Below are 15822 nucleotides of genomic sequence, written 5' to 3'. Positions count from 1 at the left end.
ACGTGCCATGCGTAGTACTGTACGACTACTTTTTGATGCAAGTAGTAGAAAATCATCCCAGGGCCTCCGTACGTGTCTCTATCTGAAGGTCCAAGGGACTCATTTGAGTATCCATATTTAGGACATATCACTCGGCCCATGAAACATGTGAAAAGACTCTTGAAACGTCCATCCTCTCTGATACTGTACAAAGTGGTTGAAAACTAAGGATAAATATGAACGGTGTTACAATGTAGTTATATCATAGATTGAGATTGATAGGTTGATCGGATATTAAAATCTAAGTGACATGTTATGAGAGAACTTGGATATTAAAAGAAATTGAACAATAAAGCAACATTATGTATTCTTAATTTGGTCTATATTGGATATTGTGTTATTGGCTACTTTACGAGCATAAATCGTATTGTGTATATCTCTATAAATTTGCCTCTAATTATTCTTATTTAAACTCCGCGGTTTTAAGAGGTTATTAAAATTGAATTGGTTATATTGGTGTATACGTTAGCAGTGAAATACATGCATACATACATACATACATACATACATACATACATACATACATACATACATACATACATACATACATACATACATACATACATACATACATACACACACACACACACACACACACACACACACACACACACACAAACATACATACATACATACATACATACATACATACATACATACATACATACATACATACATACATACATACATACATACATACATACATACATACATACATACATACATACGTATACACAAAACAACTTTCTTAATTGAACAATATCAACAGAAAGCCCAGAATAACAAAAAACACTCAAAATTTAAGGACAAGTGTAGACAAATAATTTTGTTTACAATGGTAATGTTTCAAGCCTATCCTAAATCGTTGCCTGTTGTGTGTCGTGTAACGTAAAAGCCATACTCTAGCTTCAGCCACAAAACTTTAGCAATATTCAACCATGTCGGTCAAGTTCTTACTGATAACATATGTTTTTTCAAAGGTGATTGGTTGATAGAAGATAACCTAAGGTAATGGAGTAATCTGATTTATGATCACACTTTACATCCTTCAATATGTTAAATTCGTGACGTCACGTTAAATATACAATAAGCTAGGGAGTCGGCACCTGTTGACTGCAGTTCACCCCATTAATTATTCATTTATTAAACCCAATCGATTTTTACGTGAACGTTTTCTAAATTCAACAAAATCATCTTAGCAAAAATCAAAACTGTTTGGAAACATGATAATACAGTTAGATAACTCTATTCACATTCACCTCTTTCACCAATGTATGGTTCTTGTTCTAATACTTTCTGAAAAGTAGTTTTTTATGACATAGACACAAGCAAAACGATCGGGATTAGAGTGTCGAGCTAAAGATCAATATATCACAAGAGAATAAGACCCTACCATTCGTACTAACAGGTGGGACGCCGTCTAATTAAAGTTTTGATACGAGAGTGGATACAATTTAGGCAATTCAGACAAACCTTAGAAATATGTGGCTGTTTGATATTTGACTCCAAGACCTGTCGTCTGACCACCCGTCATAATGTTACCTTGAAGAGGATAAGTTGTTTGCTGTTAGTTCAATTGAACGAGTCAGAGTTTAAACTGTGCCCTGAGGTGCTTATCATTAACTTCAATGCACACCTGTTAAGATATACATTGTCCGCTTGGACTACAATTGTGGATGCCTAGTCACGTGACAGGAGTACAATGCCGTCTTGGATATGCAACTTGATGTATAAACAACTGACGTGAAAGCTAGAGACGAATTTCAACACACAATCAACCCGTACAATCAGACAATCGCTTGAGAATGAAGACATCCACTGAGCGTAGCGCACAGCATGGAATGTAGTAATTTTGACGACAATGGCTGACGGAGGACTAGTACTACCACCTATAGCTAGTAAACCTAGCTACAACTCACCGGACAGTGCATTAATTCCTCTTGTTAATAACCACAATCAACAATTGATAGACACTGTTGTCAATCAGCTACCTGAAATAGCAGGTAAGGACTGTTTGTGAACAAAGTACTGATACGAATGATCACGCCTTCACAACACACAAGTAGTACTCAACATTCGATTCGCTGACTTTTATCTCGCACAAGTACGAGCATTTTTTTAAAAGTCTACATTTACATGGTGTTACTTATACATACACTGAAGTCGTTGTGTTGTGTTGAAGACAGAGTTAGGTTCAGACAATGTGATATTATATGTTATTTATATAGAAATGATTATTCTTAGATCCAAAATGTATCAATTTATGTGGGAAAAAACCACTCGGTATAGTTTGATATATTTAACAGGTGTCCTTTGGTTGATTCAGTCAAGGGCAAACTTGGTAATCTGAATTCTAAACGAGTTCAAAATGAGGCTAATTGTTGATTAGTTACAAAGTTCATTTTACGGAATCCATTTTCACGACTCTGCCGTGTTCCCGTTTTAAAGTTTTCACCAGGTTAAGTGTTTGATTTATGAACAGTACGTCGTGAGGAATCGGACTCAGAGTCTTTTGCACCGCAAAATATGTTCATGGTGTCGGCGTCGCCCATAACTTGTTTACATAGTTAGTTACCATCGATCGATCAATAAAATGGACTTTATCTGGTACCGTAATGTCCACCATGACACTCGATTAATAAACCTTAAATATAGCATACAACACATAGAAATATAATCTTTTCTTGTTTGATAACTCTGAAGGCGGAACACAACTTATTTTGTGTCAGAAGAATTTATTCTGTATGTGTTCCCTGTTTGTTTTTAGGAGTTATATATCGGGCCCAGACAAGCCGAAATTCTTTAACCGACCTGTTGCTGCGAACATCCATCAGCGATGTTGAACGTCTTCCACCTATTCACCCGTCTGTAGCGGTAAGTCAGAACACACACGTTATCACTGTATATCATTATATTAGAGTGTTCCTTTGATAGAATGTTCATTACCGTGAAAAGGCGTACACAACTGTGTGATGTAAGGGTGACAGAAAGTACATCACTCTAGCCCCAATCTGAAATGGTTACCCTCATGACCCTTTACTTACAGACATATAAAACAATGTGTATTATTCGAAATGCATAATTACACTAAACGGTAGAGTTGTATTATTTACTTTGTATGCACGTAACAATTCACTGCCGCAGTATATCACAGCTTCATTTTTGTGTAACCAATGCTGCCCAGTGCAGGTAAACTCGTCACTGTACTATCAGTTTGCACGAGTGACTATTATAGACTAGGAGAAAGCAACTGTCAGTACTCAGTACATGTATTCACATCACAGGAATTGGAATTTGATTCACGTACTTTACTCAATTAAGTGCCATGGGTGTTGATAAGAGACGTTACCAGCAACACAACCATTCACTATAGTCGTTTTACAACATAGTCATTTTTAACCGGATGCTTTTTAATAGTGTGTATGTAGTAGTTTTCTGCTACTTTTTAAAAGTCTTTCACGTACTATTAAAAGAAAAAGCTTCGCCTAGAAAATACGGTAACCTTATGTACGTGTGAAGGTCTGTGAAAACGAATGATAAACTCCCAGAAGAGATGTCTATAGTTCGAAAAGTAATTACTAACACTGTCTGCTTCTCTCTAGAGGCTCCATCAATACAAATATATAGTATATATGTGTATGCGTTCACGAACAATCGCGTTTGTTGTGAAAGGAGGTAAAATCACTTCGACCGGAAAGATATATATTAGAAAGTGTGTTTGAGTTTTGAAAACTACAAAATAATAGGGGGAAATCCAATAATAATGGGACCCACAACGAATTCGTGGACAACAGACACTGAAGTCAACTTTACGGAAATACAATAAAATGAACGTAAAGTTGTTAGTAAGTGTTCCATTTGAAAGAAAGTACCTCATAAAGAGAGAAAAATGGACAAAATCTCTCCCCTAGTTTAGTACCCGAGAGAAATAATGGCATCCACAAGGCATATAGAAAATCGATATGACATCGACCTGAGAAAAGGCAGAGTATTTGTGTTTTGAAAGACTAGCATTCAAATGTCAGGTCACAGTTTAACCAGAGAAAATACCACGGTCTTTTTGCACATACCAGGATCTAGTCAATTGCTCACAGGGATTAATTGTTCCCCTCGTTGAGCCAAAATGAAATATCATTAGTGCTCCAATTGGTCCCTAACAACCAGGTCAGACCGGTCATGTACACAAAACCCTACGGTATCTAAGAAAACACTGATAGATACATGATATGAATGCTTAAGTTTCTCAACGTTAGCAATTCTATACAATACACAATGCCTACCTTTCTGTACCTTGTGTCATGTTACTTACTGAAAGGGTGTCCTCTCCTGCATTGCATAGCCCATGGTAGTCTATCATTTCACAGCGGTGTCAATGTAGTATACGGTATCACAGTACCTGTTCTCTCTCTCCCTGTGTCTCTCTCTGTCTCTGTCTGTATGTCTGTCTGTCTGTCTGTCTGTCTGTCTGTCTGTCTCTCTCTCTCTCTCACTCTCACTCTCTCTCTCTCTATCTATCTATCTATCTATCTATCTATCTACCTATCTATCTATCTATCTATCTATCTATCTATCTGTCTGTCTGTCTGTCTGTCTGTCTGTCTGTCTGTCTGTCTGTCTGTCTGTCTGTCTGTCTGTCTGTCTGTCTGTCTCTGCGTTCCTCTCTCTTTATTGGCACGCACCTCATCATGCTTTATTTAATATGATTGAAATTTTGACCAATGAATTTAACACACGATATGACGGTACGTATATGCATGGTTACCTTGACCACTATTCGATCAAGTTTGACGTGTTAATGTTATTAACAATGCCACGACCATCTTTGGTGGAATATACCACACTACGTAAATGCGGCAACTGATTGTTGAAACAACTGTTGTATTTGAAATTAATAAGACGGAGTTTGAACAGCTAAAATGTCATATAGTTTGTACAAACAATGAAATGATCAAACCACGGGTGTATTCTTACCTAGCTTTTAAGGCACTTAAAGTGTGATTTATGGAGTTAACACACACAAACGTTGATAAGTAGTCTGATTTACCGCAGTGAGTCACCTTTGTCTTCCTGACTCATTTATTTCATATTACCAAGTACGCCCCACAGGACATGGTACGTCATATTTGTTAGCAATCTGTTCACAGCAAACCATACACAGTTCAAGTGTATATAAAGTTACATTCCAGTGTTTCTCAAGTGAACGACCCTGGAATACCTTATTGTAGTATGTTAAAGCATATCTCTTTCCCCTCATTGCCAATCGAATGTCATTGGCCAGGATTTTGAGACCATTTTCACATTTGTGTGTGAAATTTTGATATAAAATTGTATACGAGGTTGAGTTCATTTATTTAGTCGCAAATAAATGAAAAAAATTGACAGATAAAAGATCATTTTTGGTTGTATGATTTTGGCGGGAGTTTGACAGGTAGTCGTTGTAGAGTGTGTCCTTGGACTATTGTACAATGTCACAAATAAACGTCTATAGAAGGTCAGTCATCAACCCTGCATTTCATAGTCGTCACAATAATCAACTTACAAGTCGTTTGCCGTCGGCATTGCACTATAATGTTAATTACATTTTCATTCTAATGCCAGTCCACAGACAGACGACATTGCCGGAGTGCAATCACTTAGACCAACGTAAGGGTTAAAAGGTTCACTTGTTTGAAATGAAAGCAAGACTAATGTTTTCCACACACGAGTACAGATGTATAAAAAGTTGCGAATTACGTGACTACGAAATGTCAAATCAAAAAATAAACAGTGCAGAACACCCTTAGGTTGTTTGTTGCAATTTGGATATTTGCAAAACCCGAACCACGGAAAATGAAGTTATAGTATTTAAATAAGCCATGGCTGAATTTTTTTCTTATCACTTCAAAGAAAGGCTTTATATACAACAACGAAGTCAGACTACACTGTGCAAAAGACATCGACACCAAAGCCGAGTATTGGCACCCTGTCAACTCTTTTTGAAGCCTAAAGTCCCAGTTTGACACTTATTACTTATATACGAAGACAATTACATTGTACTACATAGTCGTAAAGTTAGGGTAAATCCTATACCAGTTACCTTTATGTGAGGACGTGCTTTTTGACTCGACACATTTTGTTATTCATTTAAGTCAGTCGACTGTAACGCATTCAACAAGAATTGTTCGTTTTTCAATAAATAAATCAAGAATAAGAAGTGCGACATGTACTTTTTTCTTGTCGCTAATACTCTAAAATTGCAGTTATCTCTTTAGGACCTGAAAAAAAGCTTCATAGTTAGGCAAGACATAATTGAGAGTGTATGCTATAATTACGAATTCTTCGTGTTCTTTTCGGGTTGTGCCGTACACTCACAATAGACTAGCTGTGTTCGTAAATCATTGTGTATTTTGGTCTTATTGAAAAGCTTTTCATCGACGATATAAAACAGTTTGTATAAAAAGAATTGAATGCAACCCCCACTCACTGTGTAGCACGCAGTTATTGGAAACTGTATCTTGTGCATTTTGAAGTTAGGGAAAATGGATTGTGTCCGTAAATCATTGTGTGCTTTGGTCATGTTGAAAGGGCAAGTTATAAAAACAGATTGAAAAAACAATGAAGTCCCACTAACTCTGAGGTGTAGAAAGAATGCAAAGTATACCACGTGTACTATGAGGTGATAAACCGTACACCACATACCCATTGGATTCATAATGGTGTTATTGAAAACCCAGTTTATTCTCTACCGACTGGACAGTGAGAGCGACGTAACTTAAGACTCTGGGAAAACTTATACGATGTTACCGTGCGATCTCACACGCGTCTGACTGCGGGGAAGGTGTTACAGTATACCCAAGTTGTATGTTTTTTTATGTTACCGATACTCGATTAGGACACTGTAAAATCGACAATTATTCAAAATAAACAATTTCGATTTTACAAAAGACAGAGTTACAACAGAGAGAGAGAGAGAGAGAGAGAGAGAGAGAGAGAGAGAGAGAGAGAGAGAGAGAGAGAGAGAGAGAGAGAGAGAGAGAGAGAGAGAGAGAGAGCTGTGAAACGATAGACTACCTTGAGCTATATATGAGAGAGAAGAATATGTTTTCAGTCGTATACAAGCTTGACAACACGTGAATATCTGAAATATGAATTACTTCATCGTTGTTTCATACGAAATTACAAATGGATGGATGACTGGGATATTTTTCAAGAGGCTGAATACACTTAGTCTTAAATTCCCTGTTTTTTTTCGGACATTAATCATGACGAATAAAGTATTAACTCCATTCTGCTTATCAGAGAATTTTATTTTATCATATATGGTGTAGGATAAATGTAAGATGATGGGCACAGTGAATATCCTAACGACTGAAGAGTATCGATTTTGACAATTCAAATCGTTATAAACACTAGGAACAATAGACAGTGTTTATTTCAAAAAATGCCAAAGAACTTTGTCACTCCCTTACTGGGTGAGACTTCACTTGAACTGTATAGTACAGTGTTGTATTACACCAACCCTGATTTATTCCAATCTAAGCTTAAAGCTAGTAATGTAAATCTTAATATAAGTCTGTAGCTATATTATCCAGAGATCAACGAATGCCAGGTGACTCTGTCTAAATGATACACCGAGTCTGAGTTAAATACCATAGCGCAAAAAAAAAATCAATAATATTTGGCTTAAACCATACGTGAAGGCATTTTTCAGGTGATAATGTTCATCTGAGCCATTTTCAAGGCTACAGTATGAACAATTAGTCTCGAATGCAATTTCTGCTTATTCGAATCAACTGAATGGTTACCATGGCAACAGATTTGCTCTAAATGCCACGTCTATTGTGTCGGTAAATTGAAAGAGTGGATATATACGACTCCATTAATCACACTTCGTAGCTAACGCTATTTTAATATCAGTATATGTGTGTACACGTTGCTTGTAGCGATCACTATGTGCATTGAACAGTTGATCACACTTGATGTGATGTATTGTAAAGCTCTTTACTTCCTGTACAAAATGTATCCAATATTCATTTGAAATTTAGAATTGAAAGAGATAATTTTGTGAAATTTGAGACCACCAGTCTTTACCGACTACTTACTTTATTTTAATATTTCATAGTTGGATATTTTATGCGAGTGTTGTAATTATAGACAATACAATATATAAAATATCAAATTTGACTTCAACACTGAATAATTTATGTTTTTTGACGATTTCAAAACACAGTGCCGTAAAAGAGGCTTGTGTTCATGGTTTTACGACGATAAAAAACAATTATAGACAGTCACGGATAAAGGGTACTAATGAGAAACATACCGATGAAAGCATGACTCGGTTCATTGTCATTTCATTGTCTGTTTTTTTCTTAAAACACAACACGCAATTAAAAATGGTTAAGTAACCAGGAAATATTTTTTCGTTTACGAATTCACATTAGAATGAAGTATTAACACAACTAAATATCAACCATCACGTAATTGTTTATTTCTCCACAGAGTTCAAGAGGAGAACAGACGACGAGATATATTACATTTGTTTCAGCGCCCCCTATAGAACGACGCCCACCGGGCAAGAGACCTAAATACACACCTAAAAAGGTAAGCAAATGAAATGCGATCCTTTCCATGTACATAGATCAACAAATGTAATTGGGGAGCTATTCAGTGTGATACAAGTAGTATATTAACTAAGATAACATAGCCATTAGTCGATAGTAGGCACTTTGATACGATGTTGACTTCAATCGATTTTGACATTATTACATACAAACCAAGCTCTATGGTGATTCAAGTGTACCATTGTCAATCCATAGCTTCTTACCTAGGGAGTACAGAAGATGACTTTCAGTAACAGAATGCAATGTAAAATGAGCTTTATCTCATAGAATAACGTGGTCATGAAAAGCCTGAGTGTTTCTCGCTCTGAAGTGGAAAGTTTTCGGTTTACTGTAGGGCTACCTAAGTATAACTGGCACAGGGATACAGGAATACAAGACATAACTCATCATATCAGAATCAAATCTCATCACGTGACACTGACATTCTTCTTAAAGCTACACTCGCTGCAACTGGAACGGGTTTTTTAAAACTGTTTGGTTAGATCGCAGTCCCTCTATGTGGTTAGATATAATGACCTACTCATAATATTTTACCCCTGCACAGTATTGAATCACCTCAGGGTAAACATAATCGTGTGGTTGTACACATAATATTGTCCAGTAAATACAATCAGATTGATTTTAGGTCCACACCCTATAATCAGCTATCAGGATTTCAACCTGTGACTGTGAACTTACGGATAAATTCGACCGCTAATTAAATGTACAATGTCAAATTATTGGTATTTTAACAGTTTTCAGTGAATATATTGTTGGTTGTCTGGTCAAAAAAATAATACCCAGTTACAGATAGTGTAGCTTTAAGATTATGCTGTGAGACGAATACAATAACTTATTTTCTGTGTCTTTGTCAACAGCCTCTTGGAGAAGAAGAATGTTACCGCTGTCAACTGCACACAGACCATTCAGAATGCGAGAGGGTAAGTACGAACATAATGTAGTTTAAAACCTCAAGTTTTCTCAAAAGGCTTCCATTTTTGTGCCGTCCACTTTCTACCTTATCGCGTGTGAAATAATTTCGTGAGGGACAATTCTGTAGACACACATCGTGCGAATGCTAGTTCTTGGAAAAAAAGGTTGATGTGTCTTTTCTTGCGTCAAGACTGAATTTTACTCAGTATCAAAGACACTGTTATATTTTCTTGACACTTCGTCATATAGGTGGTCATTTCTCAGTTTAATAGCATCTCTGGGATATACGTATACATGTCAAACTGGAAACATTGTTCGGGAGTTTAATTGATAATTTATAAATTTCTGTTTGATGCAATGACTAATTATATAACCATTTCATGAGTTTTTCTTCTTTCCCTTTGTTCCAGCACAAATATATACGGATAGGTGGCGGTTTTCGTCACAGTTATTGGTACATCCGAAATATCCTTGATGTCATCGAAGAGGTAACTCAAACGACGTATTTGTTTCAAAGTTGAATGACACGTGGAAGTTATATCATATGCATCAACAGTTAATGTGTGTATGGTGTATCACTTTCTTGTAGTTTTTCGTTCGTTCGTCCAACGACAAGAAACCAGTGCAAGGTGTATCGACGCCAGCAAGCTTTAGGGAAATAATGCATTCTACTAGTCTAGTTCTAAACTGGTACAGTACCGTATTAAAAACTTCATTACTACGTAATACCGTACCGGTTTAGAACTAGACTAGCATTCTACATAGTCTAGTTAAAAAGTGGTGTACTTCGTCTCCGAACCATTCATTGTAAACATAACCACAGACCCTTCAAATTGTGTTGTTTCCTTTTACGATTTGTGGTAAAGTTTATTGTTACAGATATTCAAAGTCAAAATATTACACCGAACGGATATTAAACCGTTTGTAACATTGTTGTATTTCAGGAACAGAGATTGGCGGCGGAGGAGGCGATGAGGAAATTCCAAGAAGAACAGGACAGATTAGAAGCGGAAAGGAGAAGACGAGAACAACGTAAGTTGTGCCACAAAATTTACAAATTCTATACCTCCTTCCCTCCTATCGATACAGAACACATGCAAGTTTCTACTAAGATCAGTAAAGGTTAATAGCTAATCACATCGACGCTGTCTTGACTGTCCATACATAAGTTAATTTAAAATTGCGACTTTAATATACAATCATTCATTGACCCTTCCTTCCTCTTTCTACCTTTGCAGCAAAACGCCGTGTAAAGACGTACGTACGAACCAAGAGTGGTCGGAAAGTCAAGAAATATCACTATTTTACTGAAGACGAGTACAAAGTCTTTAAGAAGGACGATAAAGCTGCACGTGAAATGCTAGGATTAGGCGAAGGTGAAAAGTTAGAAGATTGGGAAAGTTCACGAGGTGTTTATATACAGTCTTCTGACGGTGGCTTTGTCAAAGGTCAGTTTTTCGTGCCAGTAGTACTTTTCATTCACATGGTTACTCCTAGCGTACATTAACACCACATCTTATCATATAGATAATTTTTATTAAAACCATGACGCTGAATGCAGATAATATTAGAACCTCTGTGTGTGTGTGTGTGTGTGTGTGTGTGTGTGTGTGTGTGTGTGTGTGTGTGTGTGCGTGCGTGTGTGTGTGTGTGTGTGTGTGTGAGGGGGGGGGGTGTTGAAACAACACAGTCGAGATCATCTAGTTCATAGCGAGTCTACGCCGAATGCAGTATATTAACTTGAGATTCTAGTAGTACATATGTATTGCTGATTCAACCCTTATTCTACGCAATTATTGATTGTAATAACTATTATTTCAGTGTGTGGTCGTCTAGATCTCGTAACAGTGAATCGATCATATTATGCTTTAATATAAATGGTGTAAATTCTGTGTTTTCAGCTCGTAAACGTAGAGGCATTGATGACAGTGCGTATGAAGATTACGGGGGAAGTTACGAAGATATAGATTTTGCTAAAGGAAAACATCACCGACGACGCAGGTACAATTACCATGGAAACTACTATAATTTGTGTGTTAACTTTTTGTGTTGTGAATTGCAATGACACGGGTTACCTCAATTAATCTGATGTAAATGTAAAAGATAAAACTCACAGACTTAAATCTGCATGACTTGTTTTTAAGGGTCTTTTCAATGACTGTCCTTATGCCCCTTCTGCTTTTTAATAACACTTTCGTAAGGCATGTATAAGCTAGTGGGTTATGTGATAGTCTGCAAGGTACGCCGTTACGGGACGCCCTCACACATCGGATAGAGTACGCCGGTGAGGCGAGGGCGGAGCGACACGCCGTATCTTACAGTCTGGTTATTTAAAAGCAAACAGTCTATTCACAATCGCGCCTCTTCCTTCTCTCACACCAATAACTAGGTCTGTAGGGTAAAAACTACCACAAACTGCTAAATGCAAATATAATGATTACTACAGAAGTGCTGTAGTCCTAAAAATATGGGTACCATGTAGGCCCTGTATCCAGCTGTCAATCATTCCTCACCGTGACGTCATGGAAGATAAATCAAATTACAACTGACAGAAACTAATTGGTTTACAATGTATACGTGTTGTGGCGTACTTATCCCCTAGGCTTACTTAAAATAAAATAAAATAAGAGATATGGTGGGTTAAAAACAACATAAAACTAAATATTAAAACATTAAAATTGAATGATTTGTATAAAATGACATAAATAAGATATCATTTAATGCATGATTTAATTCAAATGTTATTTGGTTTGATCAAATCTAGTTTCATTTATATATTTGATAATCATTGTGAGTAACACTGGTCACCAAAGTTTTGTCGGAGCTCCTTTTTTTCGATGCATTCTCAGCGCTCCGTGTTCAATAAGAACTACTGACCAGGTTGAATTCGTTATCAAGAACAATTGAGAATACACTACAGTTAATATTTGTAAAAGGAAAGGGTATAGATCGTAGGATTGCATGTACTCTGTGTTACCTATATCTTGTGTTGCTCGCACGTGTGAAGGTGCACTCTGGTAAAGTTAACTACACTTCACTCACTTGTGCTGTTTGCAGGTATAGCGATAGCGATAGCTTGGAAAGTGGTGTTGGTGGTAGCATAGTTAGTGGAGAACGTCGTCATCGTGACCGACGTCGTCACCGACGACACCGATCTCGTTCCAGGGACAGATCGTATTCTGATGATTCGTACGACTCCAGAGGTAGTGGTCGTCATCATCGCCGAAGACGCCACCATCGGCGGCGAAGAGATAGTGATTCGTCGAGCGGTCGGAGTGACTACAGTCGGCACGGTGGTAGTCGTCGTGGAGGTGAGTGTATTTATGTAAATTTTATCAAAAAGTAATAGCAATTTTATAAAATAGTTACTTCTGAACAAATTCAGGCACTCAATTTGGTGAAAATTTGAAAATCGGATAAATTTTGAACAAAATAATCAAGTCATTAGAGTGTTTCTAGGTTCATTTACACACTGTTGGAGATTGTAAAAAGACAAGAACGTATTTTTGTCTTAAAATGTTGTGGTATTGAATCGAAGCGGATTTTTTTTTACCCTATTTATACTCTATTTCAAACTCGAGGGCATAAAAGGACCCCTTTTGTACGTACCCTCCCCATATTGACGTTTATGTCAGAAGCCCACCCACCCACCCCGGGGACTCACCCCGTCATGTGTCATAGTTACATATATTCCTTGTTTCATCCAAAGACCGAAGACGAGGCCACGGGCGACGAAGGCGACACAGATCATATTCTAGCGACGACAGTGGAACCGATGTTGGTAGCGGAGATGATCGCAGACGACGCAGGAAGGGATCGAGGCGTAGGCGATCCCGACGTCGAAGTAGGTCTGGAAGCCGAGGTTCCAGCTACGACAGCTATGATGATCGTAGAGACAGAAGGCGGCGACGAAGACGGCGACATTACAGTGACTCTGACTCAGGGAGTGATCGTTCCAGATCTAGACACAGGAGTCGACGACACAGAAGAAGGCGAAGGTATGTCTATTCGGAAACACTTCTTTAAAAACGTAGACCTTGGCACATTGTCAAAATCGGGCGCTGTAGACATATTCAATAGGCACATCGGTAACAATGGGTAATTTGGTCCGTTGTAACAAATTTTACATCAATAACAAAACTTAAATTTTTGAGAACAAAACTTTTAATTAAAGACAATATTTTATGAAACATAAAAAAGACAATTAGGTTTCTACGAAAATCGTCGATATGACAAAATTGTGAATATATCATACCATACATAGTAGCAGTCAGAAACTTTGGAATGATCAACTGCAACTGCACATGGAAAAGGGTGTCTGTTTTGTTAAATTCTCTCAGAAAACCTTTTTGGAAAGTGTTGCGTTTTCCGTTCAAAAAATAAGTTTGTTGTCGTCTGGATAGAACTTCCACATTCCTCGTCATTGTGTAATAAATTGTAGTGATTCTGGTGGAATAGACTGTTCTTGTTACAAATTATATGTATATTCCTCAGGTACAGAATCGAGTTTGAAAAATGAAAATGACGTATTTTCACACTTTTACCATATTACAGGGATAGTTCGTATTCTGACTACAGTGATGATGGTGGTGGCGGCGGTGATGGTAGGCGGAGGCGTCGTCGTCGTAGCGGTGGTCGTCGACGGAGACGACGGTCTTACTCAGACGATAGCTACTCCGATGAAAGTACTGATAGTAAGTAAACGATTACTTTGTCAACATGTCATTTCTATAACCACGCATTTCATCGCATGTAACGTCATTTTGGTTATAATAACTTGGGTACTTGGTGCTTGATTGAATAATAATGCATCTTACTTCCATTCTTTGCTTTATTAACAAAGGTGTCAATGCAAGTCTAACAATGTGGTCTACCCTAGACTCATTGGTTTTTGAGTCTGGGGACCCATTTCTAGTGTTGACCAACACGTCACCCTGTTGGTCCTACATTACAAGAAAGCGATGCTGTGATTGGTTACCTCTGCTATCCAGCAAAGCGGTGTGGTGGTTGGTCATCTTTATTACCCTCACCTATCAAAGCCAAAAGCTCTAAGACCAATCATGGACTATAAGACATCGATATTTGATCAACAAATATGTCTGAATAACTAAACAGTTTCTTCACCATTCCAGGTTGTATTGTCCATACAACAAAGAGGCGATCATCTGCATGCAAACTTTACTCTTGAAACTGTCACTCTACTTGTGTGCCAATTCTATACCTGTGTACCAAAACTTTAACAAGTACTAGTATCTCAGCTTATATACCTACTTCATGGTTCTACCCCAGACCACTCTGTTTCATTATAGTAGTCCGAGGTTTTACTTGAAAAAAAAACTGCTTCAAAATTTCTTCTGCCCAAAGAAATTTGATAAAAAACCTGACGTTTCGGGATCAACTTTCATTTAGAGCTTCAGTCCTCACAACACTGTGTTATATTGTATGAACTGAAATGCGTCGTAGTGGGCGCTCTACTACGGAACTATACAAAGTTCACGAACACACACTTTTGAATCTGGCTAAAACGATATATCATAGAAATTGGACGTATACTGATAGAAGTGTGCAGTATGTTCCATTGATAATCATTGCCAGGTACTTGGTATAGAAATTGATACACCGAGTCAGATTGACAGTTCAAAACCAGCTTATTGATTCAAACAGCTTTAACATACACTAACAGGGTGTGATGGAGAGCCTTGCCAGCAAACTATGGGAATAACTAATACCATCTGCTTCTGTATGGGACACTAATATCTAATGAAGTATTGCCTTCTAGCATGCAACTCTATGGGAGCTTCGAACAATGCCTTTTCAAAACACTTTCAGGTCTTTCTATGGGATTGCATGAATTTATATCCCGGCTAGCTTTCTGGCAGTTTGTACTCCATGGCACAGTAAAAGGCTGTTTCATCTGAGTGCTTCTTGGGCTTTGAGGTGATTTGGGATGCGCATGCCGCGGTGACTGAGCATGTAAATGTTTATATGTGTTTGTTTATGTATCCGACGACACAATGCAAATAAACATATAGTAACAGACTGTAAATACCATTCAGGACGACGACGACGACATTCTGGAAGGCGACGTCGTAGACGACGACATCGTGACGACAGTTACGATGATGAAGACAGTTACGGTTCAGGAGGATCTAGGGGTGATGGAGAGAGGCGACGACGTAGACGGCATAGACGACGGAGAAGTTACGACAGTGACAGTGACAGTGCAAGTTATAGTGACGACGGAGAAAGTGGCGGCGGTGGTGGTAGGAGT

At 37.8% G+C, this 15822-nt stretch overlaps 1 protein-coding gene across 1 annotated transcript in view; it reads left to right on the top strand.

The window, feature by feature from the left end:
• The first annotated feature begins 1806 nt into the window (after window positions 1–1806).
• Window positions 1807–15822, top strand: part of LOC144449296 (uncharacterized) — a 25228-nt gene continuing 11212 nt past the window's right edge. The window contains exons 1-12 of the mRNA XM_078139813.1: window positions 1807–2042; window positions 2807–2913; window positions 8518–8619; window positions 9497–9559; window positions 9962–10039; window positions 10496–10583; window positions 10790–10999; window positions 11453–11552; window positions 12609–12862; window positions 13261–13549; window positions 14106–14245; window positions 15608–15822. The exon at window positions 15608–15822 is cut by the window's right edge and continues 84 nt beyond it. Of these exons, the coding sequence (XP_077995939.1) occupies window positions 1901–2042; window positions 2807–2913; window positions 8518–8619; window positions 9497–9559; window positions 9962–10039; window positions 10496–10583; window positions 10790–10999; window positions 11453–11552; window positions 12609–12862; window positions 13261–13549; window positions 14106–14245; window positions 15608–15822 (1788 nt within the window). The 5' untranslated portion in view covers window positions 1807–1900. The remainder of the gene's footprint in view (window positions 2043–2806; window positions 2914–8517; window positions 8620–9496; window positions 9560–9961; window positions 10040–10495; window positions 10584–10789; window positions 11000–11452; window positions 11553–12608; window positions 12863–13260; window positions 13550–14105; window positions 14246–15607) is intronic.

This window comes from Glandiceps talaboti, chromosome 18, assembly GCF_964340395.1.
Source record: "Glandiceps talaboti chromosome 18, keGlaTala1.1, whole genome shotgun sequence".
NCBI classification, from domain to species: Eukaryota; Metazoa; Hemichordata; class Enteropneusta; family Spengelidae; genus Glandiceps; species Glandiceps talaboti.
Note: the sequence above shows the minus strand (reverse complement) of the source record. Positions and strands in the feature narration are given on the sequence as shown.